The 11,068-nt window shown below is 41.2% G+C and overlaps 1 protein-coding gene across 1 annotated transcript; it reads left to right on the forward strand.

Moving 5' to 3' along the window:
* Positions 1 to 1,776: 1,776 nt before the first annotated feature.
* Positions 1,777 to 10,138, forward strand: LOC141339265 (fetuin-B). The gene is made up of 7 exons (XM_073844893.1): positions 1,777 to 2,079; positions 2,700 to 2,813; positions 2,950 to 3,028; positions 3,239 to 3,405; positions 3,486 to 3,599; positions 3,695 to 3,790; positions 9,807 to 10,138. Exons 1-7 carry the CDS (start codon positions 1,879 to 1,881, stop codon positions 9,945 to 9,947), a joined length of 912 nt encoding a protein of 303 aa, XP_073700994.1. The 5' UTR covers positions 1,777 to 1,878; the 3' UTR covers positions 9,948 to 10,138.
* Positions 10,139 to 11,068: the final 930 nt, after the last annotated feature.

Below are 11,068 nucleotides of genomic sequence, written 5' to 3' on the forward strand. Positions count from 1 at the left end.
AAAATGACTCAAGACAATCTAGCATTTGTTTTTCTTTTTTTATTGTTGAAGAGTTGATTTTTTTTTTTTTTTACTACTGTACAGACGTGAGGCTTTTGGTGTAAAAACCCTGCTGAAAAAAAAACAGCATATGCTGGTTCTGTTTTTGTGCTGGGATGCTGGTTTTAGCTGGTTTATACTGGTCCTTGACCAGCAACATGACCAGCAAACATTTTTTGTATTACAAGTTTTCTAAAAATGGTAGGTTTAAATATGCAACTGAGCCAATTTTAATGAAATATGCGCAAATTTGCATACATTTCTAGTACAAAAATCTAAACACTGGATGAAGTCAGTTTCAAAATTCTTGTTTATTTATTTTTTTTATTTTTTTTTACATATTAGAGTGAAATGTTTTTATAGAGGGGATTTTGGGTATCTCATATTGTCACTCCATAATTCAGAAAATACTTAGAACAGACAGAAAACAATGTATTTTTTACCATTTTGGGATGAATAAAATGTTGTATAAAATCAAGTTATCAAAATATATATGAACAAATCCCTCTGTAAAAACCTTCAAGATAGACAGGTATAAAAATGTAAAGTTTGGTGTGTGTAAGTGCAACGGAAGTGGAGATTTATGGCTCAGTGTAGGAGAAAAAACTCATTTTGAGAAAACAGCCTTTAAAAATATGTATTGTAATTGAAATCTGTTGACACAAATAGATAAAGTGCTATCAAAGAAACACTTACCAGTGTCTTTTGGGTGTTTTCTTTCCACTAGTCTGAAAAAACACTTTATGAAACATCAAAAAGCCCAAAATCTCTTGACAGGTGCATGAAAACCAGTGTTTTTGCCTGCAGTATCTCACCTTAAACAATCTTTGTACAAACAACAAACAATTCCAAGTAAAATATACTTATATGTTTAAAATTTAAATTCAACAAGCTTAATATTGAATTTACTCTTTTTTTATTGTTGCATGAACTCAATTATTTAATGTAGAAATTACATTTGTTTTACTTCACCACAAACTCAATTTTATCAGTGTAGAAAATCTTTAAGATTTAAGAATTTGTTCACACTTTATATTAAGTGGTCTTAACTATTATGTACTTTACAGTGCCTTGCAAAATTATTCATACCCCTTCATTTTTGCCATTATGGAGTAGGGAGTGTAGATTGATGTGGGAAAAAAGTAATTTAAAGTAGTTTAACATAAGGCAGCAACATAACAAAATGTGGAAAAAATGAATGCTATGAATACTTTCGCAAGGCACTGTACATCAAAAAATAAGTACAATGTACTTAATGTGGTCATATTGCATTGCAAAACACTTTTGCTTCTGTTAAGGTGGGATATGGGTAAGGTTAGGGACAGGTTTGGTGGTATAGATAGGTTTAAGGGTGGGTTAGGGTGTAAGGAATGGGTCAACAGTGCTAATTACAGAAATTAATTACAAATAGGTTTTTAAAAATATATAAGTACAATGTAAAAACATGCATGTACACAATAAGTACATTGTATCAAATGGTTAATTTAAATGTAAGTGCATAGTAGTTAAGGCCACCTAATGTAAAGTGGGACCACGATTTTTGAGATTTTGACAATCTAAGTGCATCAGTAATTTTGTTAATGTTTTGGTCAACACATGATAATAGAGTCTTCTGGATATTAAAGGCAGGTGTAAGGAGGCCTGCAGTGTAGTTTTGACCTTTATTGCATCACTGTTTACTAGCGAGCAGACAGCAGCATACAGAACAGTGGCAGATAAAGACTGTGTTTGCTGACAGCCGCAGGTGAAAGTTCAGTGTTTTGTGTAAGAGTCAAACTGTATTTTTCATCTGCCGTCTCTTTCACGGCTCTCTAGCAAAAGTGCTCCAGAAATACAGAGATGAGGATGCAGACTTTGCTCTTGGTGTTGTTGGGGTGTGTGTTCTGGCAGCATGGCAGCGCCTCCCCAATGCCCACCGAATGCCAACACAACGCTGTGGTGAAAGCAACGGAGGAAACCCTAGATCAGATAAACGCAGACAGGCAGGAAGGGTATGTCCTCTCACTCAACCGCATTTATGATGTCAAACAGGACATAAAGGTGAGTGTTGATACTAGTATGGATGCATTTGAGTAGGTTGTTGAACCTTTTCAAATTATCTGTACATTATTGATACATATATTTTTTTACCTAACTGATCCTCTTTTCGGGTTCATACATGCTGGTATGTTAAAATATACACTATATAAACACAATATTAAGAGTGATTGATTGATGCCAGTGGACTGAATTGCATGCTGCAGTGTTAAAATTAACTTCTGTGTATAGAAAGTATTTCCAACACTAACAAATACATCCCAATAACACAAAGGCTAAATAAACAGATTCCCATTAGAGCCTGAGTCCAAGTCCATTTCAAGTTGACTCACAGCTGGTTTGAGGCACGTGAGACTGGAAATTTGACCATTCTTGGTCAAAAATTAGATAAACACAAAGTGAATGCTCACATGCTATATGTTCATCATACTTTCACTTAAAAAGATAGACACGTTTTTTATTACTTTTTTTTATAAATATATATATAAAATTTACATGGATTTGGGAAATGAAATCTGAAAAGAACAATGATGCAACAAAGATACCACTACTGTATAAAGCGTGGGTCTTTAAAAGGTTATTTCATTCTAGTTTGATTAATGTCATGTTTGCTTCTAACAAAGGCAGAAGGCGTGAGCCATTTGCACCTGACGATAGATGTTCTGGAAACAGAATGTCATGTGATCAGCAGGAAAAACTGGAAAACCTGTTCTATTAAGGGGATTGGCAATCTACCGGTATGTGTTTTACTCTGTGGACCAGTTCATCAGAACTTCTTTTCACAGTCAAATACTAGTATGCACTATAATATACTTTAGTTACCATTTATATTGTGTTTGACTAAAGAGTTGACTGTTATCTAATCTATATTAGGTGTTTGGCACATGTGATGCATACGTTTCCCTTCAGAGCTCAATCAAAGTTGAGAATTACAACTGCTCCATCCAACAAGGTGTGCTGTGACTGCATTAACTCTTACTTTAATGGGATGTTCTGTCCAACAACACACAAAAAATAATTGGTTTAAAATGATGAGTTTAAATCAAATCGATTTGATGTATATATTGATTTAATATGTAGATTTCTGGCTTTATATAATGCTTTCACCTTTGTCCGTAATATCTTTACTGATAAATGCTGTTTTTACCTCACTGTTTGGCAGTGGCAGCTCGAGCTATAGTAAACACTTGCCCCGACTGTCCAACTGCAGAACGCTTAGATGATCCAGTTATATCTGAGACCACAAGGCTGGCCCTGCAGAAGTTTAACAAAGAGAACGCTTCCCCACATTTCTTTGCTCTTCTGAATATAACAGCAGCCAGCATGCAGGTATGTCAACGCCAGTAAATCATTAGATCGATTGCTTCTGTCCTGCATACATGACTGGAGATGTGTGCTGTGTGTCGCAGTGGGTTGTGGGTCCGTCTTACTTTGTGGAGTTCACCATTCAAGAGACTGACTGCAAGAAAAGCACAGCTGATATCGACCTCACACAATGCAAGCTGAAGGACTCAGAGTCCGCTGTAAGAACTCGATTCAGATCAATATAAACTTGCTTTGCATTGCCTTTGCCATTCAAATGTGTGTAAGTGCAGTAACTTCTTTCTGTTGTCTAAAGCACAAGGGGTTTTGCACTGGTTCACATATCAATGCGGATGACGGGCTGGAGATGAAAGTTCCTATTGAGGTCAAATGTGAAATCTTTCAACCAACGGTGAGTGGTTTGCACTGCTGAGGAGTGACTAAAAGTAGCAATATTAACCATTTCAACGGTTATACAGTAGTCTAACAGTAGTTTAGATTTTTTTCATTAAGTTCCCAACTGCATCTTCTAGGGGTCGCTATGGGGAACGACTTCTGTGTGACTCGCGTCTGAAGTATACATCCAAAAACGACAATAGTATTGGCCGGCGATACCATTTTATTCCCTTTACTATGGCGAGCACTAGTAAAACGTAAGAAGTGTGCATATCTGTGTCCTCGTTTTCTGACACCTGATGACACACACAATCTTTGCGTTGTTTGTTTGGGCAAAGAGCATGCACACAGTGTCTTTGAGGGGGCAGCTTGCGTTCATTGTGAGCTTCTTTCTATTAGATCGCTCCGCTCTCGTTTGTCCCTCTTTTCGAGGAAGGAGGGGCAGCCATCTGCTCCCTGTGGTTCACAGGCGGACCAGGCTGATGAGTTGAAAAGGGGGCTTTCCGTTTTTCGGGAATCAAAATCTATTTTTACAAAATAGATACTGTGATACTACGATATATACCGGTGTTTTACTCTAAAAATTGCAAGCATTTCTTCAAAAACTTTGTGTCAGCTTCTGGTCATCACAAATACTATGTTTATTTAATTATGAATGTTAGCACTTATAATACAGCACAGTTTTGAGTTTTGCCGTTCAGTCTATTTGGTGCTGGCTGTGCATTATGACTCTTCACATAATTTTTTTGGGGATTAATATTGTTATTATTATTATTAAAGTAGTATTGTATTTTCTACTTGCTCTCCTTTGCATTATTCATTTTACGGTGTAAATGTACGTTGCATAATGTGCCAAGGGATATACATAATAAAATAATATAATACTAAACAAGACATGACTCCGATTAATGGCTTTATTCCTTGTGGATCCGGATTACTTTGTTGTATTGAGTTTATGCATCATCCGGACTCCGGATCGTTTCATTTATTCTTGGGGAAATGTGCATTTGGATATAAATGCTGTCAAATGCAGTCATAATTTACCATGATGTAGTGATTCGAGGGAAATGACTGAGTAAATTGAGAAAATACGCTTAAATATACCGGAGATGGAGAACAGAAACTATAGCTGGCGCTATGTTGTGCATATTATATTGACGAGTCAGCGGTCTGAGTGCCCATATAAATTACAAACAAGTAAAATATTGTTTCTTTGTTGATTATATAACAACTTGGAAAGCAGACAAAAAAGAAAAGGTAAAAGGCATTATTTAAGACAAGAGCATATTAATATAATAGGCACAGACCTGTAGCGGAACTGACTTTACCCTGCGCTGACGTACTTTCCGATTTATGGGAAAAAGGCTAATCCTCTTGCCCTGCGTACGTTAAACTGCTGGAGGTTATGGAATGCGCAACAGCGAGGCCTGATTTGCTGTGAAAGCGGGTGAAGAAGGTGGCACCACGGGGTCGTCCTCGATGAGTGTTACCTTTCCAACCATAGCCCCCTGGATCAAGAGAGCCTTGCATTTCTTCTCCATGTGGAGGTTGAGAAGGCATGGAAAAACCCATTCTCATCTCGTATTCATAGGTTTCAACACACCATTCAACACACTAGTTATGCAAATATTGAAAGGATGTGTGAGAGCGGGTATGAGAGGTTGCCCCTATAGAAGAGACGCTAACATGCTGTCTCTCTAGTGGTGAGACGTCCTCTCTCAAGGCTCCTTTTCCACCATCCAAACCCCTTCAAGATACATCTCGTTTGAATGGTGGGGCATACGCGGCAGCGGCTCAGGTTGTGGCTTCACTGCACACCATGGTAGTGCTTCAAGCTTATCAGGTTGATCTGCTGAAAGACCTGGATAAGGTCAGGGTCTTTCCCCTGAGGAAGTAGCTGAACTGCACCGCACCACGGATCTTGCCCTCCGTGCTACTAAACAGTCCGCCACTGCCATGGGCAGAGCTATGGCGGCCATAATGGTTACAGAAGCATCTTTGGGTGAACCTGGTGGATATCGGGAAGAAAGAGAAGGGCTTTCTCCTTGATGCCCCAGTTTCGCCTTCTGAACTTTTCGGTACTTTTGTTGAGACCTTGGTCGAGAAGTTCAGGGAGGTGAACGTGCGTTAAGCCGCCTTTAGGACCTTCATTCCAAGAAGGACCAGGCCTGAGCCCAAACAGAAAAGGGGTCCTGGCCCGAAGACAGGTGCAGAAGACTAGTGTCGTGACTCGTGCCCCTCCCCCATCTCCAGGTATTGCCGGGAGGAGGCACGAGTCAAGGGTAGGTAGGCAAGACCTGAGGGAGTAAAGCCTAACCACCTATTCACCTTACTTGGGAGGTTTGTAACACATGCCTTCTTTCTTCCCTTCTCCAATTTCCCTGGAAACACTATTGTTTCTTCCTAATTGAGGTTGGGTAGGAGCCTCCTGCGCTTCCATCTGTAGTCTCTTAGGATGGACCCATGATGTTTTGGGCGGGTTCTATGTCCATAGAACCACCTTACTGATCGTCCAGACCCAAGTCCTTTTTGGACTCTGCTGTATATCTGTGGACTTGAATCCTGTGCAGGCGCTAGGTTGAGTGAGTACAATCCTTTTATTTCCTCTAACTTGAGGTTGTGTGATCCTGTTACTAGCGCACTTTGCAGTGTTTTCTGGGACCTGTCTGTCTGTTTCTATGACCCCTCTATGTTACTGACTACTGTGATGGCAACCTCACCTGTTGACACTGGATTTAGTCTGTATGGTAGTCCTCATCTGGACCCATGCCTGCTGGATCATGCAGCCAATTCCTGGCTTCTGTGAAAGCCCCCTTGGGAAGCCATCAAGTCTTCTGCATAACACTGCAACTTCAGGACTCGCGGGTCCTCCATTCAGGTTGAACTGTTGGAGCATACGCTTTATAATGTGCTCCCTGATGTCCTGGCTGGGCGTTGCTTCGAGGAGCTGCCTGGCCTGGACACGCTACCTAGGTCTCGCCCCGAGGGGCTTTTTCTGGGTCTAGTAACATCCACCACAAACCTTATTCAATATCCAGAGTTTGGGCTCCTCTTGCTGAGGCGTTGAGTGGTTCAACTCTTTTACTCCACTTTGCAGTCCATTTAGCAGTGGCTTATTGTGCCTTTCTGTCACATTGCCCTTATGGTTGAACCAGTGCGGCGCCCGTCTGAGGAGTGAGCACTGCCTTCACCAAGGTTCGAGTGAGAGGTGTTTCTGAACAAACCCTCCCTGATCGCTATGGCTCTGAGGAACTATAGCTCTTCAGGTCTCATGTGGAGGTAACAGCTACTTATGGTCTAGCCAGGAACCGCTCCCCTCTACACGAGGGTAAGCTATGAGACCTATTGCTCCCAGTATTGAGCCATGAGATCCTGCCTCAGCTTGAAGGCTGAGAATGCCAACCATTCTGTGTTGCCATATGGTCTTCGCCTGGCCAGCTGTCATCTGATGAGAACCCTTCTTCTAACCTGTTGAAATGTCTGATCCCCTTATTTTAAGCTGGATACCAGGGTTGGGGTCAATTCCGGAATGAATTCAACAATTCCAATTCAAAGAAGGAAATGGAACTGGAATTGGAATTCAACAACAATTACAGGAAACAGAGTTGGAATTGAATTGGAATTACAGGAAGTGGAATTCAATTCAGGGAAATTCCACTGAATTCCGTTTATTGCTGTTTCTGAGCATTTATTTGTGATTGCATTTAGAGACATACATTTGAACTTTTTTTATGATGCTTTACAAATACCATGATTGAATAGAGTTGATCAAATGCAAGTAAATAAAAATGAGAACTGTACATTGTTAATTAATAATTGAATGACAGTGGTGATAAGTTGCTGGATGTACTATACATTCAATATATGATTACCACATATATTATGTCTCAACTCACAAACAAATGAGTCATGTTCATTCATTTATTTCATTCACTTTTTATTGCATCGAATTATTATCATTTCCTGAAATTTGGCATGTGAAATGATCATGCTTAACATACTAAACGTACAGTACTTTGTATTTCTTTTATATGTTTGTCGTTTATGTGATTTACAATATTAAATGTACTATAAACTATAAAAGCAAATCGAGTCAAATTATTTTATTTAGTACTCAAGTGGAATTTAGTGGAATTTATTTGAATTCAATTCTGTTTCCTGACATTCCAATTCAATTCCAATTCCATTTCCTGTCAGCTGCATGCAATTCCAATTCCATTCCAGGAAGTGAATTGGAATTTACCATTCATTCTCAATTCAATTTATGAATGGCCCCAACCCTGCTGGATACCATTTTTACGGCCCCCCCTTTCGGTCTGCCTTTGGAGAATAAGGCAGGCCCCACCTTGGGCCATTAACCACTCATGCTGGTCAGGTGTGGCTTTTCTCTTGTGAAAGAAAACCAAGAGAGGAGCCCTCCATGGCAATAACATCAGATGATTGGCCGCTTGCTGCCTCCCTGATGAGTTTGCTATTTAGCTGGTTAAGTTTAGCATTGCTCCCCTCATCTTAGAGGGTCACCTATGAGCATGTCGCTCCCTTTCAAGTATGCCGGCCCCTGTTGAGGGCCCTCCCGCAGTCGAACCTCCCGCTCTGTGGGCTCCACAGCCACGTCAGGGGGTCTGGCTTCTCCCAGCCTTCCTGTCTAGACTGTTTCATGGTGAACTTCTCCATGCATCCGGGGGGGTCTTTTGAGTGCTCAGGATTTCCCCCTCTAGCTCAGGGTTGAATTCTCTGCTCCCTGGCCCAGCAACAGCAACCTGTGAGGCCCCTTTCTGCCTCCATGTTTTGCTGCCTGTTCAATCATAAGCATTTGAGTTCCCCTCTCAGCCTAGAGCTGGATGCTGTGCTACATGAGCATAGTGTTCCGGAGACGGTCTTGTCACTGTCGTGATAAGCAGCCTTGTTCCCCTCATATTTAAGATTTTTATGAGGTTTTATTGCGGTATTCATTTGGTGTGTCGATGATAGCCACCCTTTAAACGGTACTCCTCTAATCCATGTTTTGGTAAGTGAACACGCTAGTCTCTGTGCACTTCCTTAAATCCACATTGTAGCAAGCACGCACACTAGCTTTTTGCGTTCTTTCTAAAATCCTGCATGGTAAGGGTTACGCGCTGCAGCCTCGTTTCCTTTCTCTGAGTTGGTCAGACCCTGGTTTTTACCTTGGGCCCCACATATCCTCCTGATACCTTCCTGATGCAGGGTGTTGCTGCTGAGCTATGCTCCTGTGGTATTGTCAGTTGCCCCCTGAGTGGAAGGCCAGGGTCTAGTTATCTCCTAGACGCTTGGCCACATCCCATTAAACAAGTCTCTTTTTGATTCCAAGTCTTCGAGCCCTACCCTGGGTCGGGAATATCTGACCCCTAACAGGTAGGTCTCAGGTACGCAGCTCAGGCTCTTGGCCGTAGGGGATAGGTCACTGACAGTTGCTTGGACATCATTGGGGCAGCTCACCTGGTGGAGTTGGTACTTAGTGCTCGCCTTGATGTTTGGCATGCACTCCCCTCAGCATGGCAGCTTGGGTATGACCGTTCCCCATAGCGACCCCTAGAGGACACAGGATGTTCCCTCGAAAGGGAACATCTCAGGTTACGTATGTAACCATGGTTCCCTGAGAAAGGAAACGAGACACTGAGTCCTCTAGTCTCACTGCCATGCTTCCGACGTAAGCTTCAGATGAAGAAGCGGATGTTGTATTCTCCTGGCGTCCTTTTATACTGTGGTCAAGCCGGTAGTGACGTCATAGGCTGTCGCCAGCCAATGATATTGTAATTTTTGGATGTATGCCTCAGACACAAGTGACGCTGATGGCGTTACCCATAGCATCCCTAGAGGACGCAGTGTCTCGTTCCCTTTCTTAGGGAAGATATTTTGGGACAAGTTTGGGATGAAAACCTAGTTTCAAGTTTCAAAATAGAGTATTTTTATCTACTGTGGTAAAGCAGCCAGAGCAGAAAGTGTGGTGTCTGAACCAGTGAAAAGACCAGTTTGTGATGTTTCTTTCATTTTTTTTTTTTTATGTTCTCCAGGCTGTTCAACAAGGATCTTTCGGATCAGTACATGTTATCTCTCCTCCACCGATCCAGACTGCCCCCAGAGTCCAGCCCATGGCCAACAACTGCCCTGGGGAGAAACGACACAACCTTGGATTGACAGAGCTGAATCTCTGATTGAAATCACTTGAAACCTGGCCATACAGTTTAAACAAACACCATAGATTTTCCAAAAGACAAATGTGCTTTGTGTTGTCATTTTCAGATTTACATTTTTCCAGCATATAGGTTTTCACCTGTGCAAACAGACATTGGAAGGTTTCTGTGTTGTTGTCCTGAATAAAACACACAAAGAAGAAAGTTCACAAGGCGTTTTAATAAACACAGCAAACAAAGCAACACACTACAAATACCATGAACAAGATTGAACAGACAACCCTGCTGAAAAAAACAGCATATGCTAGTTAGGTAGGTTTTGGTGCTGGGATGCTGGTTTTAGCTGGTTTATGTTGGTCCTTTGCTGGTTTATGCTGGTCATTTGTTGGTTTATGCTGGTCCTTTGCTGGTTTATGCTGGTCCTTTGGTTTATGCTGGTCCTTTGGTGGTTTATGCTGGTCCTTTGCTGGTTTATCCTGGTCCTTTGCTGGTTTATGCTGGTCCTTTGCTGGGGTATGCTGGTCCTTTGGTGGTTTATGCTGGTCCTTTGCTGGTTTATGCTGGTCCTTTGGTGGCAGCAAAGGACCAGCATAAACCAGCTAAAACCAGCATCCCAGCACCAAAACCTACCTAACCAGCATATGCTGTTTTTTTCAGCAGGGAACACAGAGAATGCAGGGTTTAAATACACAGACTTGTTAATCAACAGCAACTGAAGCAGGTACTAAAAAAACAATAAAGATGTGTTCAGCAGAAGCTACAGTACTGTACTTTTTCTTTAGAAGGAGGTTGGCTGCTTAGAAAGAAAAGACGTTCAAAAGAATTTAAATTCAGAAAAAAAAAACTTCCATTGTTTTATGGCCCTGTTTGACCAGCTATTACTGTATATGCTAATGATAGTTTAGACTTTGCAGATTATTAAAAAACACACACACACACACACACACACACTTTTGTGTTGTTTATAACAGTTAACTAGCAGATATCCTCAGCATGTTGAGTTTTGAGTGCATCAGTGAACAGTGAATCATTAAGCAAACAATAAATTATTCAGTGAAGCTGAATTGGTTCAGTTGGTTTAAAGTTTGAAAACACTCGCTTCTCTCCACTAGTTCAGTCGGTTAATTTGGCAATGACACTAA

The sequence above is a fragment of the Garra rufa genome, chromosome 7 (genome assembly GCF_049309525.1).
Source record: "Garra rufa chromosome 7, GarRuf1.0, whole genome shotgun sequence".
Classification (NCBI taxonomy): Eukaryota; Metazoa; Chordata; class Actinopteri; order Cypriniformes; family Cyprinidae; genus Garra; species Garra rufa.

Bases quoted from the DNA above. Each gene is read 5' to 3' on its own strand.
- LOC141339265 (XM_073844893.1), top strand. From the start codon at position 1,879: ATGAGGATGCAGACTTTGCTCTTGGTGTTGTTGGGGTGTGTGTTCTGG. The intron at 3,029-3,238 runs GTGTGCTGTGAC...ACTGTTTGGCAG, and splicing joins CAACTGCTCCATCCAACAAG to TGGCAGCTCGAGCTATAGTA. The intron at 3,791-9,806 runs GTGAGTGGTTTG...TATGTTCTCCAG, and splicing joins GTGAAATCTTTCAACCAACG to GCTGTTCAACAAGGATCTTT.